The sequence below is a fragment of the Cheilinus undulatus genome, linkage group 3 (assembly GCF_018320785.1).
Source record: "Cheilinus undulatus linkage group 3, ASM1832078v1, whole genome shotgun sequence".
NCBI lineage: Eukaryota > Metazoa > Chordata > Actinopteri > Labriformes > Labridae > Cheilinus > Cheilinus undulatus.
Window position 1 is genome coordinate 42,564,886 of NC_054867.1, and position 19,593 is coordinate 42,584,478.

The 19,593-nt window shown below is 38.6% G+C and overlaps 3 protein-coding genes across 3 annotated transcripts; all 3 read right to left on the minus strand.

Annotated features, from left to right (window-relative positions):
- Positions 1-2,587: 2,587 nt before the first annotated feature.
- nat8l2 (N-acetyltransferase 8-like 2) lies at positions 2,588-6,775 on the minus strand. The gene is made up of 2 exons (XM_041815870.1): positions 6,386-6,775; positions 2,588-5,332 (listed from the first exon to the last, which is right to left on the minus strand). Exon 2 carries the CDS (start codon positions 5,317-5,319, stop codon positions 4,648-4,650), a length of 672 nt encoding a protein of 223 aa, XP_041671804.1. The 5' UTR covers positions 5,320-5,332; positions 6,386-6,775; the 3' UTR covers positions 2,588-4,647.
- Positions 6,776-9,980: 3,205 nt separating this feature from the next.
- Positions 9,981-11,141, minus strand: LOC121507550 (adenosine receptor A3-like). Its single transcript, XM_041783973.1, has 2 exons — positions 10,813-11,141; positions 9,981-10,602 (listed from the first exon to the last, which is right to left on the minus strand). The coding sequence occupies exons 1-2, from the start codon at positions 11,139-11,141 to the stop codon at positions 9,981-9,983; spliced, it is 951 nt and encodes a 316-aa protein (XP_041639907.1).
- Positions 11,142-13,190: 2,049 nt separating this feature from the next.
- On the minus strand, positions 13,191-18,056 carry LOC121507284 (adenosine receptor A1-like). The gene is made up of 2 exons (XM_041783563.1): positions 17,504-18,056; positions 13,191-14,892 (listed from the first exon to the last, which is right to left on the minus strand). Exons 1-2 carry the CDS (start codon positions 17,830-17,832, stop codon positions 14,226-14,228), a joined length of 996 nt encoding a protein of 331 aa, XP_041639497.1. The 5' UTR covers positions 17,833-18,056; the 3' UTR covers positions 13,191-14,225.
- Between the last annotated feature and the right edge of the window lie 1,537 nt (positions 18,057-19,593).

Here is a 19,593-nt window from a genome sequence, read left to right on the forward strand (position 1 = left end):
ACCTTAAAAACATACTTCAAAGAGAGTGCCTTGGAGTTTTCTTCCTGTTATCTGATTTTATTTCTTTTTGGGGATTCTTCCTGGTAAAATAGATTAATAAAGCACTGACAGGACTTTGTTTAAGGCAGAAAAATTACCCCTCTAAGCCTTTTGATATACAGTTAATATTTTACAGCTTATATAACAAACCAAATATATTTATTTACTCTCATTCCGGTGTTGTAACTATGCTGATAATGAAAAAAATCAAAATTATCACTAGCACAGTTACTAGAGTCATGCTCCTAATCCATCAGATGAGTAAGAAAACCATTCATTTCCTGTACCACTAGAGATATGATCTATTCGGACCATTTAAAAAAAATTCTATCATTATATTTTTATGGTTATTTTTCTGTAGACTGGTTATTTTATTATAACCAGGCTACAGATTTCTTATTCCTTTTGTCAAAGTGGGCTTTTAAGAACATGTGTGTATGGGACTTCTGGGGCTTTTACAGCCTCAAGTGGACACTTAAGGAACTGCAGGTGTTTCACGTCCACACTGGCTTTATTTTTCAACACAGCTTGACAGGAGGTTGCTGAAAAAAACAGTGCTAAGATTGATTACATCCCCTATCTGGCATTTGTTTTACTCATACACTTCCTGTAGTACCCACATATCATCAACACTGTCAGGTGGGTGTGTTTTATTTGATCATTTTAGGAGCACTGGAGCTTGTTTCTGCTTAATACAAGCAACTGGTATTACAAGCTACCGCTTTAAACTCCTTCATTCATATGGCTCATAATCAGGCATCCTTTCTTTTCAGGCGTACATATACAGTTCATTATTTTTCAGGAAGAAGCACACCCAGCATCTGGAGAAATCCCACACAGTAAACAAGGAGGGGAGAGACCTCATTAACTCTATTTCTATACCAGAAAACAGCCAGAAAACTGAGTAATAGCCTGAATAGGGAGTTTCACAAATTAAATGATAAGGCGCTGTGCGCCACTCACACAAAGGGTTTTAGACATTTGGCACCACCTAGTGGTAGAATAAAGAAACAGTCAACTGATCAGAGTCAGTGTAGATCTGCATAAACATTGATATACTGGTTCATTGGAGTGAATATCATGTTCTGATTACAGAAAAAAATGATGCTTTGACAATCAGTGGATGTGGTTTTAGGACAATGTTTCTCAACCTTCATTCCACTGAGGTATCCTTTCAAAATGTGAAAAATTTAACAGACAAACAGATGATCCTGAAGGGATGAATCTGAAACAGTTAAATGAAGGACCAGTCTTCTGGCAAACTGAAGAGCCCTTTATATTTCTTTTATAAAACAAACTTGCAAAAGAAATGTTTAAAAGATAAGTCAATCAATCTTTAACTGACAGCACCAATTCATAACCAGTGTTATCCCAAGCAATGTTTAACAAAGTCACAGTGGCAAGGAATCATTCAAATCAAAGTTTTGCATGAAAGATGAAATTTAAATCCAGTTGTACAAGTACGTTGACTCTTTATACTCCTTTGGCTGGAACATTTTGACCAAATCATCTCATCATTTAGTTATTTTATACTCATGATATTAAAATATATTTTACATACATTTTAAACAACTCATGATACCTTTACCACTTTGACGCCATCATAAGCTGTAACCTTTCTTTGGTGGATGGCACCATCTGCTGGTTAGAATGAGTCATTACATATGTATGCACAACTAAAACATTATGATCGTCTGTATTAATTTTGTTTTCTAGTAGATATACTATGACTATATACTATGTCCAAGACAAATTTCCAACTAGGTAAAAATGCAATTGTAGCATGTTTCTGAGGTTCTATGCATGCACACAAGTGTTCTTACTCATTTGAACTGTTGATAATTCTTGGAGATAGAGAAAGAAAAGAGACATCAGATACTGTTTACTAAACATTGTACTCCATACAGCATTTCTTTTATGGCCTGAATTCTGGAATAGTTGTACCCAAAATATATACACAAGATACTACAATCTGTACTTAGGTAGCAGATGTTCCCTGTGGTTACCAATCCTTGATTAAGTTTAGTGTTCTTGTGCATTATAAACACTACAGCGGCTTGATTATACTATATTTTAACTTAGTACCCTTTATTTAAAGTTATTTAATAAATTATTTCTATTCACTTGAGGGGCAGCCCAACCGTGTAACAAATTCTCTAAGGTACTTTGAATAGTTCCAGGTCAAGCTCCTTAAAACCAAAGATGTTTTATTTGATTGGAGTTATTTTCCTGTTTTCTAAATTAATGAACACATTCCTGTCATCTTTAGCTCTCCTGCTTCAAAACTGACTGGAGTAGGTGCTGTTTGGTGAGAAGGGTAGAGAACACTCAGCTGTAAAATAAGGGAGGGTTCACTCCATTTACTACACAACAAAACTTATAGACAAACCAACACATCCTGGTTTTAATGATCGTAGCAGGCCAAAATTGTAGTTGAAACTTGATTTATCACCCAGCAGGCTCAGCTTTAATGAGTCAAATCATTTTAATATTTGTAAGTCACTTTTTGCTATGCATGTGAGTGAAAGAAAGACTAAACCAAATATCCTGTGGTCTTAACCTTGAGGTAGGCTTTATTTTTTTGCATGTTCAGTGTGAAAAATGACAAGTGACTGATCACTGAATGTTTATCAAAAAATCACAGTGTGTTTACATGAAGTTATCAAAATCAGAAAAATCAACAGCCAGTGGCTCAGGTAGCTTATAAGACACAGTGTGTTTCATTTCTAGAACAGTTTAAAAAGATGATCTGGCACATAACACAAGCATATCAACTAAATATACCATTTCTGGAAATCCCATTCAATCAAATGCAGTAATTATATATTTAAGGTACAGTGTGTGATAGATGCAAACCCATTTTCTTTAAAGGACTTAGGTACAGTCACTGAGGCAGGGTAATGTGTTCTGAGTCAGCAGTTAAAGAAAAACACAAAGGGCAAATCAACATCAGACATAAACCACATGTATAAACCACGACTGTAGATAATCACAGCTTAGATCTTGAAAGTAAACTGGTTCTTATCTGACTGCATAGTGATGATTAAATAAAGTCAAAACATGACATGAGAAGGTCATGAATATTAAATTCACCAGAATAATCTCTACTCATACTTGAACTCCTTATAAACATGAACAGAACTAAAAAAAACATACAACGCCCAGTTGTACTTCTTTCTGAAAAAAACTCACTGGAATTATTCCTCATGGAGTCAAAGTAAGACCATGTGAGTGCTGCAGGTGAAAGTCTTGAACAAATCCTAATTTTAGATGAAAATGAATTTCAACTTGAATTTCACTTTTCTTTCAAAAGAACTTACATCCGTCAGCTTTTTTTTTAAATAAGCTGATTTACTGATATGAATGCTGTTATATAATTTCCCCTTTGCTGAGGATTTTATAAACATGTTTGTGTTTTTGTTGAATTTTTATAATTGCTGTCCTTGTAAAGCACTTTAAAACTTCTATTTTGAAAAGTTTGCTATAAATGAAGGTCATAACTGCTAGTATTTAGTTACAATGGTAAAAACAGGGCAGCGGATGTGGAGCTGGCTCCATCTCCATTGCTTCATGGTAAATGTTTAATATCTATGGGGACAATCTTTAACCCAAACAGCAGTGTCTGCATGAGACAACCATGTCTTTGGAACCAAAAGACAGTAATTTACAAATAATTAAATCATGAATCATGAACCACTTGTCATCAAGGGGCCTTGAAATTGTCAAAGTCCTGTAAAAATAGTCTAAATTAAGTTCCTGCTAAACTATCTAACCACCTGATCTGGCCAGGGTGAATGCCAGCCCTGACCAGGGCACCTACTTCCTCTGTCCCCTTTCTAAGCTCCCTCCTAAGACTTTTCTCTGTCTTTCTACCTTGTCTTTGCTGTTCTTGTTTGTGTAGAGCCAGGTATAGCAGTGTTTTGTTTGTGGGGATCATAAGCGGCCCAAGACTAGGGTAGGTAGAATCAGTGTTGTCACTACCTGCAGCTTGCATGTACTGAGCCAGGGTCTGCTGCAGGTGGCAGTGCTGTTTGGGCTGGGGGCTATGTGGTGGGATAGATACAATAAAGCATGTCTGCATGTTGGTATGGAGGGCACACAGAGCTAGCATGAAGAGAGATGCCAGAGCTTTCTGTTCAGCCCTTTTGAGGTGGCATGGGCTGAAAGAAAAAAGGTTCCTACTTGACAACCACGGAAGAGTGACATGGTTGACTTGTGAGGGCGACATTACGGGCCTAATTAAGTTTAGGAATTTCTTCACTAAGACTTCCTTCTTTCTGTGGGGCACAACTATCTTGTGTTCATTTCATTTAGTGTATTAACTGTGATAATATCTTTACCGTATCACGCTAATAAAACACAATAAAAAATGTTCTACTTTTACAGGGTGGTATGATCACTTCTATGCTATTAAAGACTCTAAATGCTACTTCTACTTCTTATGGATAACTCTACCTGTGATTTTGTTTTGAATCATAGATAAAACAAGAATTGAGTTAGGTGTGAGAGAGTTTACAGTTTTGTCTTTTTTGGTTAAATGTTATAAGTGATAGAGCTTTAGCGACTGAGTATATGCACCATCATGTTATCCAACCAGTTATCTCAGAACTACAGTTGTTTTACCATTTTTAAAATAGTGACATTTGCCAGTGATACCATCCAGAAGGGAGCATGTGTTTTGGTGTGTGTGAGAACCAAGTTGAAGCCCAGTTTTTTGTACAGAGCTACAGCAGCAGTCTGAGTGGAACTTGTTTCCAGCTCCACTTTGGAGAAGCCTCGTTCTTTACAGAAGTCAACCACAGTCTGAGTCAGCCTGGTGCCCAGGCCCAGCCGTCTGCATGACTGTGAGATGATCATTCTAAACAGTTCCCCATATCTTTCATCCCCACTTTGTTTGGCCAGTACAGCCACTGTACCCAGGATTTGTGGCCTCCCATCAATCTCGGCTTCAGCAACCCAGAAACAGTCATCTGGTCTGCTCTGATAGTTTCCAGGTATGTCCTTCATGTCTGTCCGGAGCTTCTCCTCAACAAAGCTTGCATACAGCACATGACAGCAGTAGTAGACAAGGCCGGCCCAGAGTCCAGGTAACACTATGGCCCCCAACACAGAACCGAGGAGGTATCCCACTACGCACACACCCAGGGTGACAGCGAGGTGGAGAGAGCTGGTCATGGCATTTTTAAAACATGGACCGATATGCTCCCTGATGCCGATGCTGAACAGAGAGCGTACTGTGTCCTGGTCAGTGGGACGGAATGGACGGATCACCAGCTCCATGACCTCGAAGTAACTAAAGGAAAATAAAACAAATAAGTCACATCTGGCACTACTAAGTTGGAAAGTATCAACACTTAGAACCCATCAGCACTACTAATGATGGATACACATGCTCTAAATGTTCTTAATTTTTAATTCTAGCAATATAAAGACACACAATTTTAAATACATAAAAAAACAACAACACACACCTACCCAGCACTTAAAGTCAGGTCTCTAAAACCTTTGCATATGTCAATAAACCTAAAAGATATCCATTTATTGAAAACATATACAAAATAACTTATGTCTCTTTATATTAGGGATGTAGAGATACTGAAACCCGTTTGGGGTATCATTTTTAAAGCCTCTCATTATTTGTATGTAGTCAAAGTAGAAGCTGACTGCAGTTTTGTACATTTTAACATACATGAGGATGACAAAGATGGAGGAAAAACAATGTTGTCAACATTCTGTAGTCTAATAATATTATATCAAGCAGGCCTGTCCATCAATTTATTTGTGTTGCCAAACAAACGAAAACACTGGTATGAGGCTGAAAGGTTAATTTGTTTTAAGACTAACGATAGCCCACTTTACCTACCTTTATTGCATTAGCATAACATAATTTTTTAAGTCGCTGAAAAAGTCTGAGTAAAGCTGCATGCAATTACATTCGTGGGGAAACTTTCTATTGCACATAGCATTAGTAGTTCAGAGACCTGAGTCTCCTGTGCTTACTTTGACTGACACCAACTAGCATTCTACCCAAATAATATCGGCATAAAAATGCAAACATTATTACTTTAGTACGGTTAATTCTAGGTATTCTGTGTCGGAAACCCCGTGGACTCATTAGTCTAATTTCAACCGTTGAGTGAACGTGGCGTTAAGTAAGCTAACATAACTTCAGTACAGGCCTGAATAACTATCTAACCCGTGATACGATACGGGAAAGTTTTTCTTCCGAACTAAATTTATTCACCTACAGACACTTAAAACAGTGCAAACGCTGATTTTACTCACAAATTTGTCATCTAACTTTGGCTTCAAGTACATTTTTTTCAGTACTAAAATATCAACTTACCCAAGACGGCTTGTAAATCGTCCTTGTTGAGAAGCAGCCCGTCCGGAACTGCTTTGACAGCGCCAATATATCGTTAACAGCCACTATTTTTCTGCTTAAAGGTTAACTACGATGGGGTCATTCCTCTGTCAGTAAAATAATTAACAGAGAAGCCACAACTAAATACAACTTATGTTCGGGGTACCTTACGGTGCAGCGAAAGGGTAAGACCGTAATCTTCGTTAATAACATAAACTGAGTAACTATAAAGTAGGCTGTTATTTCCCCTAATTCCCTCACATCATTGACCTCCACTGCATGGTCGTGTTTTTGCACTGCTGGTATCTTCTCAAACCGTTCGCCTGCCTGGGAATCAAACCCTCCTTGGTTTTTCATACCGGATGCAGTTTGGTGTTGGTGTTCATCCACATGCATAACGAAATATAGCCAACTCCGTAGTGTTATCGTTGGATGACCTTTGGTCCACAGACGAACAGTGGCAGTTCACCTTTAAGGATCTAGACATCGCTATAGGGTCAAATTTTAGACTGAAGATACTAAAATGCAAAATACTTCTGTAGCTTTTAAACAGTGGTGTAAACAGAGGGGGCAGGGGCACCCCTCTTTGGTTTGAGCAGAAACTGCAACCAGGGATTAATCTGATTTTTCTTTTATTTCATGGTTTTAGTAATGGTTTCACAAAGTTCCCTGTTCATTCATCAACTTTCAATCTTGTTTTAGTGAGAGCCTTATTAAAGGATTTAATGAAACATTCAGGGCTTTGTGGTTAGGATTAATCCCAACTCTGAAGTGACAAAAACATTGGCTTGAAATGCCTCTAATACTGCAGAAAGACCAGCCATCAGGTATTAGCCAGGCTTCAGTCCATTCATAATTAATGATTTGCATTAGAAAGACACTATAAAACTACAAAGTAATATTTTACTGTGTGGGTATATTTGCCCATGCTTCATGTACAGACTATGAAAACTGCTTTATTTAAAGCATACACAAAGAAAACACTCTCTATGAGTATGAGTATTTAAAGGGGAGAGCTTTCTGGGGCCCTGTCAAACTTGGGGTCCATGGAAAGTCAAGGATTATTGTAAAGCTAAGCTGTGATATTCATATTTTAATTTTAACCTGCATAATAACTACTCTTATCAAAGCAAGTAAGGTTGCTTGCTGTAGTACAATATAAACTTTTTTCATGTAAGCCCCCTTTTTTTTTTCTCAGAACAGACTTACTTTTTCTGGTAATGTTAGCAATGTGGATGGGCACTTTGAATTAAACCATTTGGAAAGTAATATCAGACTGCCAGAGAATAAAATAGGAGAAATCAAGAGAACTTTAATGGAAAATGATTATACAATCTTGAAAAGAGGCAAAACATATAAAACAGCAAGAAGAAAGGGTTAAAACTGGCAAAAAAGGGTTGAAACTCAGAAAAGAAGTGGCAAACATGGGCTAAACAGTGGGAAGAAGTAGCAAAGTTGTTGAAAAGCAACAAAAAATGTTTTAAAGTGGCCAAAAGGGATAAAATGGGCAAAAAGCAGCAAATACGGGCTTTAATTTAAAGAAATGGCCAAAATGTGCAAAATGTGTCGAAACAATTCAAAAATGGGCTAAAAGCATAAAAAATGGGGGTTAAAATGGCAAACAAGTGGCAAAACTGGTGGAAAGCAGCAAAAATTGGTAAAAGTGACTTAAATTGGGAAAATGTGCCAAAAAAAGGGGCAAAAATGGGTAGAAAACACGTAGAAAAGGGGTGAAAAGTAGCATGAATAAATAACTCCAACATCAGAACCTAGTAATAATTTGACAGACTTTTCAGCTCAAAGATGAAGTTAGCCAGGACAAATGCTAGCTGATCCAGCACACATGCATTGACATCATCTATAAATCACATCTGGGTAGGGCCTATTCTCTAGGTTTTTCAGATGTCCAGCCTTCTCTCTGGGCAGGCCTGCCTACACTGTGATGACTTTCTAACTGTAGGTGTTGGTTTGGATGGGTTTTGTAAGAACTATTTATGTGTAGTTTGTAATTACTTTGGTATATAGTCACATTTCTTAGATTATTTTTGAGTATTTAACTTTTATTAAGGATATAGGTGATAAGCACTAGGACAAGCTTACACCAGAGTTGACACTTTTTTTTTTATCAGTGCAAGAGAAGCAGCAGGAGCCATGATTCTCTTTGTTCTTTTGTTTGCTTGCTTGCTTTCTGAAAAAAAGAACCATCAAAATGAAGATCTTTTAAGTGGAAATTGGACTTCTCTTACCTGTGTTTACATCCCCACAGTGCATCAGTGGCATTTGATTGTGTCTGATATAAGTTAAGCTTATTTCTTTTGTTTGTTTGTTTTCTTCTACTTGGGATAAATAGCCATTACAGCTCTCAATAAGGATTTCACACTCAAAACTATATTGGATTTTAAACAAGACAAAGCTCCTCCTATTTTCACCGCATTTGACCAGTTGTCAAATATCTATTTTTTCATTGATCCTTACTCTCATTTTCAACAGAAGAGATAAACCATGTAAATAAACTATTTATCTTCTAGACCTAAAGTAGCTTTTAAATCCATGATAGGACTTGATTCATTCTTTTTCTGCCTCATCAAGTCTGCTTTATGATGGCCTTGTAACAATATTACAAATGCCATTTTAAAAAGCTGAAGTTTCACAGCTTCAAGATCTTATCTGTGAGCCTATAGGGCACTTAACCATTTGAAGTGGTAGATAATATCTACCACTTCAGTGTGATGTGATGATAAAAGTGTGATGATAAAAGTGTGATGTGTGATGATAAAAACTGTTGACACACGTTTTGGGATTGTTAAGTTCAAGTCTATTACATTAAAAGACCAGAAACATATGAAAAGGATTGGGGATAAACAATAATGTTAGACTTTGTTTTAAAAAGTTTTGATTTATTTCAGCAAATTCCCTGGAAATGTGTGTATTTCTATGTTCTGAAAATCATACTATTCTATATATCTGTGACTTAATATTGTACACTGCTATTATTTCATTTTCTCTGATATTTTTAAAAGATTAAAATCTCACAATCAATTGTAAAAATCCCAAATATAAAACGATATAACTTGCAATAACAAAACCTGTACAAGTCTAGGAGCAACTGATAAGTTTTTCTGTGCAATGAAGAATTTCTCACTTCCTCCGAGCCTTGAAAGTACAACGTAGTTAAAAATGTCTCATAGGAAGTATACTTGTTCTTTTAGGTAGAATTGATCATCCTGTTGAACTGTTACAGATTGTGGAGCATGCATAGAGTATTTCATATAATTTTGTTCAAAAACATACATGTGCAAAAACAAATGCATAATGCAGTGCAACAATTCAGAGAGAAAAAACACAACCATAGCTATGGCTCAGTTAACATACCGTTAATGTTCAGAAAATAATTACAGACTTTTCAAATACAAGAACATAAAGACCTCTGACAAAATTTAAGAGTGTACTGCTAAAGAAAGCACATCCTTGTAAGCAAGAGGAAGTGTTTATCATTGTGTTTACACAGGCAAAAAGACTTATACAACTTTGTATATTATCCTTTCCACATTTTTTAACCACACTGTTCACGGTTCTACTACGGATTGTTGTCGGTCGACTGGTTCGTCTGAGATCTATGATTCTCTCTCCCACATACAATTACCCGTCTCCAGATCTTTGAGTACGCGGTCTTGATCTTGTCTATCTTGAACGCATACACAACTGGGTTTACAGCTGAGTTAGCATGAGAGAACAGGATGCCTACATAGACGACTGTGGGGGGAACATGAGTCTCCAAATCAAAATAATCAACACAGTTCATGATGTGGAGAGGGAGCCAGGACAGGGCGAACAGAGCCAGGACCAGAGACAAAGATCCTGCCAGCTCTCTCTCTTTTTTCAGGTAGAGCTGAGACTGTTGATGGGCACCATCACCTGGTCTCTCTCTGAGGTTTTCTCTTATCGTACAGAAAATGTAACCATACAGTGCAGTCATCATTAAAAGTGGTATAAGGCAAAAAACAAAAAATCTGATGTAAACTAGATACGACATTGGGATGACATCTATAACCCGGCAGGTCAAAGTAGAGTTGACTGCGTTAGATAAAGTCTGGTGGTTGTACCATCCAAGCATGGGAGCAAAACTCAGAGGTATTGCAACAAGCCAGCATGCTGCTGCCACGAGCAGGGAGTGTCTCTGTGTTACCATCCTTCTGTACCTTTAAAGTAAAGCAGAAGAGATTGGTATCATCAACAAATACTTGAAGACTAAATCAGTAACTCAAAGGAGTATACAAGATACCTGGGCAATCAGTGTTAATGGTTTAAATACACAGTACAACAGCATTCTTTTTTTGAAACTCAGACTTTTGAGCCTTTTTTTTTTCAATTAGGAATCAAGAAGCTGGAGTGCATCAGAAAAATCATACCTGAGAGGGATGGACACCCGGAGGAATCGATCCACTGCAATAGCCACAAGGCACAAGATTGATACCAGGGTAAACAGGATCTCCACACAGCTGAGGAAAAGACAACTGTAGAATGAAGTCTCCACTCGTCCGTCCACCACCACCGCCACTGGGATGGCCACACAGCCCACCATGAAGTCAGCCACAGCCAGAGACACAATCAGACAGAAGGTAGGCTGCTGGATGCTTTTGCTGGTCCAAAGTGCCAAAATCACCAACATGTTCCCGAGACAGCAGCAAACAGCAATGAGCCCCTCCACCAGAGTGTAGATCACTGCTCCTGCATTCATTCTGCTTCCAATCCAGCAAATTTTAAATGGTAAATTACAGTGTGTTTCTTCAGAGTGTGAATCTGAAAAACTCTGAGGAAGTCTTCAGTCTCTAAGCACTTTTTTTTTACATGTTTGACCGGAGATCTCACTTTAGATCTTTCCTGTTGTTCGTATTCGTCATAAATACACATCATCAACTTACAGCAAAGGAAACTGGAAAACCACATCCTTGATAAAAATACGCTCTTAACACCTCATTACGAATTCTACTAAAGGTGGCTTGATTGGTGCAAACAATGTAATTTTAATGTGAATATGAAGGCGTTTTGCACTTTCAGTGCGGGTTAATGAGCAGTTCAAATAACAGGATGTAGCTTACCCTTTTTTTCTAATTAAGTGTTAAACATCCAACCTGTTGTGCTAAGTTTAAATAACATCATAATGCAATGACTTACAAATGTCATAAACATATAGTTTAATAGATTAGAACATAAAAAAAAACGTATCAGATGTTGAAATTGAGACACTTGACCATTTAATGACAAATATTAGCTCATTTTGAATTTGATGGTAGCAGCACATCTCAAAAAAGTAGGGACGAGGCAACAAAAGGCTGGAAATGTAAGTGGTACAAATGAAAAAACAACTGAAGGAACATTGCAACCAATTAGGTTAACTGACAGATCAGTAACATGACTAGGAGCATGTTAAAGAGGCAGAGACTCTCAGGTGTAAAGATGGACAGAGGTTCATCAGTCTGTGACACACTGTCCAAACCTTTTAGGACAATGTCAGGAACATGTTTCTCATTGTACAATTGCTAAGACTTTGAATATCCCATCATCTACAGCGCATTATATCATTAAAAGATTCAGAGAATCTGGAGAAATATCTGTGATCCAAGGATAAGGCTGGAGGTCAATACTGGATGCTCATGATCTGCAGGCCCCTAGGCAGCACTGCATTAAAAAACAGGCATGATTCTGTACTGGAAATCAGCGCATGAGCTCTGGAACACTTTCAGAAATCGTTGTCTGTCAACACTGTTTGCCTTGCCATCCACAAATGCAAGTTAAAGCTGTAGCAAAGAAGAAGCAATATCTGAACACGTTCCAGAGAAGCAGCCATTCTACTGGGCCAAGGCTCATTCAAAATGGACTGAGGCAAATGGAAAACTGTTCTGTGGTCAGTTGAATTAAAAAATGTAAATTCTTTTTGGAAACTATGAATATCATGTCCTGCAGACTAAAGAGTAGAGGCCCTATCCAGGTTGTTATCAGCACATAGTTCAAAAGCCTGCATCTCTGATGGTATGGGGTTGCATTGATTCCTATGGCGTGGGCAGCTTACAAATCTGGAATGCTGAGAAGTATAGGGATTTTAGAGCAACATGTGCTCCCATCCACACAGCGTCTTTTTTCTGGGAAAGCCTTGTGTGTTTTATCAAGACAATGCTACATACCTCATCCATCACAACAGTATGGTTTCACAGTATCAGAGTCTGGGCGCTGAACTAGCCTGTCTACAGTCCAGACCTTTCACAAAAAAATGCTAATCATAAAACCAAAAATCTGGCAAAGAAGACCCAGAGCTGTTGAACATCTAACCTTACATCAGACAAGAATGGGACAACATTCCTTTCCCAAAAACTCCAGCAACTGGTCTCTTCACTTTACATTTACAGACTGTTGTTAAAGAAGAGGGGATGCTACACAATGGTAAGCATGGCCCTGTTCCTACTTTTTCGAGATGCATTGCTGCCATCAAACTCAAAATGAGCTAATGTTTTTCCTGAAATGGTCAAATGTCTCAGTTTCAATGCTGATTTGTTGTTTATGTTCTATTGTGAAAGAAATTGGGTTTATGAGATTTAACAATCATTGCATTCTGTTTTTATTTACATTTTACAGAGCGCCCCACCTTTTTTGGAATTGGGTATGTTCTGTAAAGGTATCTTATGATAAACCAATCATAATTCATCCATAACAAACAAACAAGACCGTAAGGAATTAGACTATTTTAACATGTTTATTTTGATGCATTAAAACTCTGTCACCAGTAGGGGCCAGAAGAAGCAAGGAACACTCGAATCAAATGAACATATGTAAAGGACAAAATAAACAGAGGTAACATAATTTGGCTTTGATACTAGACTTAAAAATAGTGAATACAGAACTCCTCCTGTGTCACAGTTGTGTTGCTTTTTTGTTTTATTCTGAAGAACAGGGCAGTTGGCAGAGACCTGGATAAAATATATTTTTTCTCCAAAGATTCTTTGGGCATTTTATGCCTTTGTTCATAGAGGAGGGCAGTGGATAGAGTTTGAAATAGGGATTAGAGAGAAGAGGAGAGCTGCTGGCCAGACCATAGCCGAGAGGCCAGGAAACCATTTTTGATTTATGACAACAAACATTCTAGAAGTGTGTGTAATTTTGTGCTCTGCAAATGGTACTATACTGGATATGCCACTTTAGACTATACACTATTCTTATTTTCTTATTTCAAATCGATTAAAATCTTACTAAATCAGTTCTAAAAATCCAAATTTTGTTATTTTGCACAACGACCCCTGCACAAGTCTAGAAGCAACAGATATTATCTGGCATGCCATGATGAAATTCTCACTTCCTCCAAGCCTTGAAACTACATCTTTAATAAAATGTCTTTTAGGAAGTACACATTTTCTGTTTAACAGACAATTGATCATCCTGTTCAGCTGTTACAGAAATTGTAGACAGAGCTTATTTCACATATATTTGCTTAAAGACTTACAGTGTGAACTGTAAACATACTGTACATTAATGCCAAAGATAAAGTTAGGATTAAAAAAATATCTGAAAATAAACTAAAAGGAAAACGAAACACAGCAGTTCAGAGGAAAAAAACCCACAGGCATAGCTATGACTCATCTAACCACATAGCTTCAAATGTTCAGTAAATGAAAACTTCTGTACTACAGGAACTCCATGAAGACCTTTGACCAAATTTCAACAGTAATCATGTAATACTGTTAAATAGATTACAAATGTATAAGTCAGAGAAAGTATATCAGTCAATACTGCAAAGTAAAATGTGCTTACACAGGCAAATAGACAGAGGAGTTTATATGATCCTTTCCTGATTTTTGACCACACTATTCATGTTGCTGGTGAGATCGTTGTCGCTGGATTGGTTCATTTGAGATCCCTGATTTTCTTTCCCTCGTACAATAACTCGTCTCCAGATCTTCAAGTACGCCGTCTTGATCTTGTCTATCTTGAACGCATACACAACTGGGTTTACAGCTGAGTTAGCATGAGAGAGCAGGATGCCTACATAGACGACTGTGGGGGGAACACGAGGCTCCACATCAAAGTAATTAACACAGTTCATGATGTGGAGAGGGAGCCAGGACAGAGCGAACAGAGCCAGGACCAGAGACAAAGATCCTGCCAGCTCTCTCTCTTTTTTCAGGTAGAGCTGAGACTGTTGATGGGCACCATCACCTGGTCTCTCCCTGAGGTTTCCTCTAATCGTGCAGAAGATGTAACCATACAGTGCAGTCATCACCAACAGAGGTGTCAGGGTGCAGAGGAAAAAGTTGAAGTAAACCAGATACGACAACGGGATCACATCTATAAACTTGCAGATAATAGTAGAGTTGACTGTGTTAGATAAAGTCTGGTGGTTGTGCCATCCAAGCATGGGAGCAAAACTCAGTGGTATTGCAACAAGCCAACATCCTGCTGCCACGAGCAGGGAGTGTCTCTGTGTTACCGTCCTTTTATACCTATGAAAAGCAGAAGAGAATGATGTCATCAACAAAATTAATGCCTTAACATCATGTAATAATGGAAAATTCTATGAAACCTTACTAAACCATAATATTGTCAAGTGTGAGACGAGCCCTGTCTCCAGCCACCTTTAAGTCAACACTTAAAATGTTCCCTTTTACCCTATGGGTAGGTCTCTGCATCTTATTTTACTCAGTTTTATCATGATTACTAGTAATTTCCCTTGTTTTGTGAAGATTTCCTCTTATTTATCTTGTTGTCTTTGGATTAAAGCACTACTTTTCCCCTGACAATGAGTTCATTTCTCAGGATCTTAAGAAAACGATGGGGAGTTCCAGGGCAGCATACAGTCCCCTCCAAAAGTATTGGAACGGTGGGCCCAATTTCTTTATTTTTGCTGTAGACTAAAAGCATTTGGGTTTGACATCGAAAGATGAATATGAGACAAGAGATCAACTTTTCAGCTTTTATTTACAGGTGTTTACATCTTGATCTGATACACAACTTAGGAGATAGCTTTATTTGTAATGAAACACCACATATTTAGGTGAGCAAAAGTATAGGAACAGATAGACTTTAAACAAATTAAAGTGAATGAGACTTAATATTTAGTTGCAAATCCTTTTCTTGCAGTAACTGCATCAAGCCTGTGACCCACTGACATCACCAAACTTTTACATTCTTTTGTGATGCTCTTCCAGGCTTTCACTGCAGTCTCTTTCAGTTGTTTGTTTTGGGGGTTACTCCCTTCAGTCTCCTCTTTAGCAGGTAAAATGCATGCTCTATAGGGTTTAGGTCTGGAGATTGACTTGGTCAGTCTAAACCCTTCCACTTCTTTCCTCTGATGAACTTCTTTGTTGTTTTGCCAGTGTGTTTGGAGTCATTATCTTGCTCCATGATGAAGAATCCCCCAATCAATTTGGTTGCATCTCTCTTTAAATTGCCAGTCAAAATGTTTCTTTAGACCTCTGAGTTAATTTCTGCTACCATCATGTGTTACATCATCAATGAAGATTAATGAGCCTGTCCCAGAAGAAACCATGTCAGCCCAAGCCATGACATTACCTCCAATGTGTTTCACAGATGAGCTTGTATGTTTGGGATCATGAGTAGATCCTTCTTTCCACAAACTTTAGTCTTTCCATCACTTTGGTAAAGGTTCATCTTTGTCTCATCAGTCCAAAAAACTTTGCCCCAGAATTTTTGAGGGTGGTCTCTGTACTTTTTGGCAAATTCCAGCCTGGCCTTCCTATTCTTCTTGCTAATGAGTGGTTTGTATCTTCCGGTGAAGCCTCTGTACTTTTGTTCATGAAGTCTTCTGTGAACAGTAGATGGTGATACCTTCATTCCTGTCCTCTGGAAGTTGTTGCTGATGTCACTAACAGTTGTTTTAGGGTCTTTCTTTACAGCTCTCAAAATGATTCTGATGTCAACTGCTGCTGTTTTCCTTGGCCTAACCATTCACATCTGTTACTGAGTACACCATTGGTTTCTTTCTTCATCAGCACATTCCAGATGGTTGTACTGGCTATCGCCAATTTTTTTGCAGTGGCTCTGATTGATTTTCCATCTTCTCTCAGCTTCACAGTTGCTTGTTTTCGCCCATACACAGCTCTCTGGTTTTTATATTGTTTACACTTCTACCTATAAATGAAGTCTGCACAGGCAAAACCCAAATCTGAAACTGAGCGTAGACATTCAGCGCTGTTTTGTTTGAATAATCAATGTCATTGGACACACCTGGGCAACAAAACACATCTGTCAGCCACATGTTCCAATACTTTTGCTCACAATGAAAATTGTGGGATTCAAACAAATAATGATATCTTCAAAGTATTTTATCAGATTCAGATGTAAACACCTGGAAATAAAAGCCGAAATGTTTTTAGTCCACAGCAAAAATGAAGGAATTGGGCCAACTGTTCTAATACTTTTGGAGGGGACTGTAGGTCTGTTCCTAACACAGATGGGGCAACATTGACCCTAAATCCTTAGGAAGAGTTTCTAAGGTGTATTTCAATACAGAGTATAGTCTGTGACTGTCGGGAAAGTAAGATTTTGTGGTCAATGATCCTAGAGCATTATGACATCAGCAGGGGCAAGGAGCAGATTGCCCAGTTGCTAATTGCTTGTAAGGATAGCCCAACACCAAAGTGACTTATAAAAGCATGCAAAGACCAAATAATTCCACCTAAAAGCTATCATGTAAAAGAGCAGATCAGATAATTGATCATCCATAATGGTGGTGAAATGCTACAGTGTACAAAACTGCTTATGGGTTTTACCAATAAAGCAACCCCAGGGGGGTTTCCGGGGCAGCATAAAATTGTCCAACACAGACAGAGCAAATTGTGAGCCTTAATCCTCTAGGAGACATATTGGGGTGGATTGCTGTAAAGAATCCCTCCTGATTTCCACCTCAAAATCTGTGTCCAGCTCTAGTTTGACGATATCAGTAGTATCATAGGGTTCACAGTTGAATGATACAATTACTTGGACTGCATATTGTCACAAGTTTTAACTGAATCCCTCTCCTAGGTATGAAAGTGCTACTTCCTCTGCACACTTTAAGACTCAGTAAGCATTGGTACAATCAAATAACCTTACCTGAGAGGGACGGACACCCGGAGGAATCGATCCACTGCAATAGCCACAAGACACAGCACTGACACCAGGACAAACTGGATCTCCACACAGCAGAGGAAGAGACAACTGTAGAATGAAGTCTCCACTCGTCCGTCCACCACCACCGCTGCTGGGATGGCCACGCAGCCCACCATGAAGTCAGCCACAGCCAGAGACACAATCAGACAGAAGGTAGGCTGCTGGATGCTTTTGCTGGTCCAAAGTGCCAAAATCACCAACATATTCCCGAGACAGCAGCAAACAGCAATGAGCACCTCCAACAGCGTGTAGATCACTGCTCCTGCTTCCATTCTGCTTCCAAATCTGGCAAATCTTTGATGATAATTCTGTAGCGTGCCTGCAACAGGGTCTGAGCATAAATCTGAAAAAGTTTAAGGAAGTCCTCAGCCTTTAAAGAAAATAAAAACCACGTACATATCCGCAATTCGCACCCAGGCATGGAAAACGTAATTCTTTCACTGCTTATTATTAGTCACCAAACAAAAGCTGCAAGCTGCCCAAAACATAGAAGCCACAAAACCACATCCTTGATCTAAGCGTATTGTACCCAATACAGAACTTTTTGTGCTGAAGGTGGCTGGGCTGCTGCAGATGGTGTAAGACCTGGGCGTGTTAAACAAATTCAATGCACACTAACCACTTAAAAAATAACAGGGCATAGCTTTCAGAGAAGTGCTTTCCTTTACAGGTGTTTTAATACATAAACCTACTGTAAAGATCTCTTAGCTGATCTGGATGCAAACCAGCAGCCCTTTTTTCACAGTTTCCACTAAATATGTTTAAAATTAGAGCTGGGTTTGACAATTAAAGGCCTTTTTTCCGGTATTTTCTACCTGGGCCTTCAGTGCTGTCTTTTCACAGTTAAACCGACCCCTGATTACCTCACTATGCTGTCACAGCAGTAGTTTTCTATTACTTCATGTGATAACCATACATAACCTTAACCTTGATGCTCAGAGCGATGGCTGCAGAAACACTCTGCAGAAACATAAATGCATATTGAAACTATTAAGGATGTAGGCTATGACAGGATGCTGGAGTGACGCTTGTTCATCTTTCGTTAACTTGAGCTGCACTGGTTTCACCCTTGGTATGCATCATTATCCAATCACATGACAAATATCCTTCTTATTGGCTGTCTGTTTAAGCAGTAGGATTTCTCTCTCTTTTCTCTGCCATGGCTAACTATGCCCTACATCAGTATTGTACTCTTGCTTTCATTTCCACCGCCAACCTCAGCGTCCACCAGTAAGCTGCTGGCTGCTAGAGCTAGAAATGTTACTGGCTATTGACATTGGAGAGTGGGGCTTAGATTAGTTTTGTGAAAGCTGGAATTAAACTGCATTTGAAAGAGGGGTCTGGCTGCAGCCTGTAAATCTGACAGCCACTCTCACAGACCATATATCTGAGATGCTGTACATCTCATAAAGGAAGTGCCTTTATCTGCTGGTACAATGTATTTGTAGATTTTTTTTAATTCAACATTTTTCATGAACAAAGTCTTGCTGTTACATTCATGAAAGGAAGCAAGTTATTTCTGTTATTTCAAGCTCAAAGATTCACACCTGACATGCATCTTAATCAAATCACATGACTCACATCCTCCTAAATTAGTGGTCTATTTAAAGGGGACATCATGAAAGAATCCCTTTTTCAGGTTTTCCCAACAAAAATAATCCACAATTCCCCCAAGAATCAGAAAAATCACCCCCCCCCCCCCCGAAAATGTGTGCTGAAACAAGCCGTTCTCAGATTTTCCCCTCATGATGTCTTTTTTTTTTTTTTTTTTTGCTTTACATGTTGGTGCACCAAAAACCAGGGCCACCCCTGGCCAAAGTGTGGCCCCCCCATATCACGGATGGGACAGACTCCAAAAATAGATATCTTGAGCATTCATTTACTAATGTGTGACGGCCAGGCCTGGGTCCTATTTATTATGCAAACACCAGACTGATGTGCAGACAGAAAGAAGAATAAGTGAGGTCCTCCCGGGGTGATGAGGCCCTGCACGCACGCCTGCCAACAACATACAAAAGTCAACTGTTTTTAAG

Bases quoted from the DNA above. Each gene is read 5' to 3' on its own strand.
- LOC121507550 (XM_041783973.1), bottom strand. From the start codon at position 11,141: ATGAATGCAGGAGCAGTGATCTACACTCTGGTGGAGGGGCTCATTGCT. The intron at 10,603-10,812 runs GTATGATTTTTC...TTTACTTTAAAG, and splicing joins CGGGTGTCCATCCCTCTCAG to GTACAGAAGGATGGTAACAC.
- nat8l2 (XM_041815870.1), bottom strand. From the start codon at position 5,319: ATGGAGCTGGTGATCCGTCCATTCCGTCCCACTGACCAGGACACAGTA.
- LOC121507284 (XM_041783563.1), bottom strand. From the start codon at position 17,832: ATGGAAGCAGGAGCAGTGATCTACACGCTGTTGGAGGTGCTCATTGCT. The intron at 14,893-17,503 runs GTAAGGTTATTT...TGCTTTTCATAG, and splicing joins CGGGTGTCCGTCCCTCTCAG to GTATAAAAGGACGGTAACAC.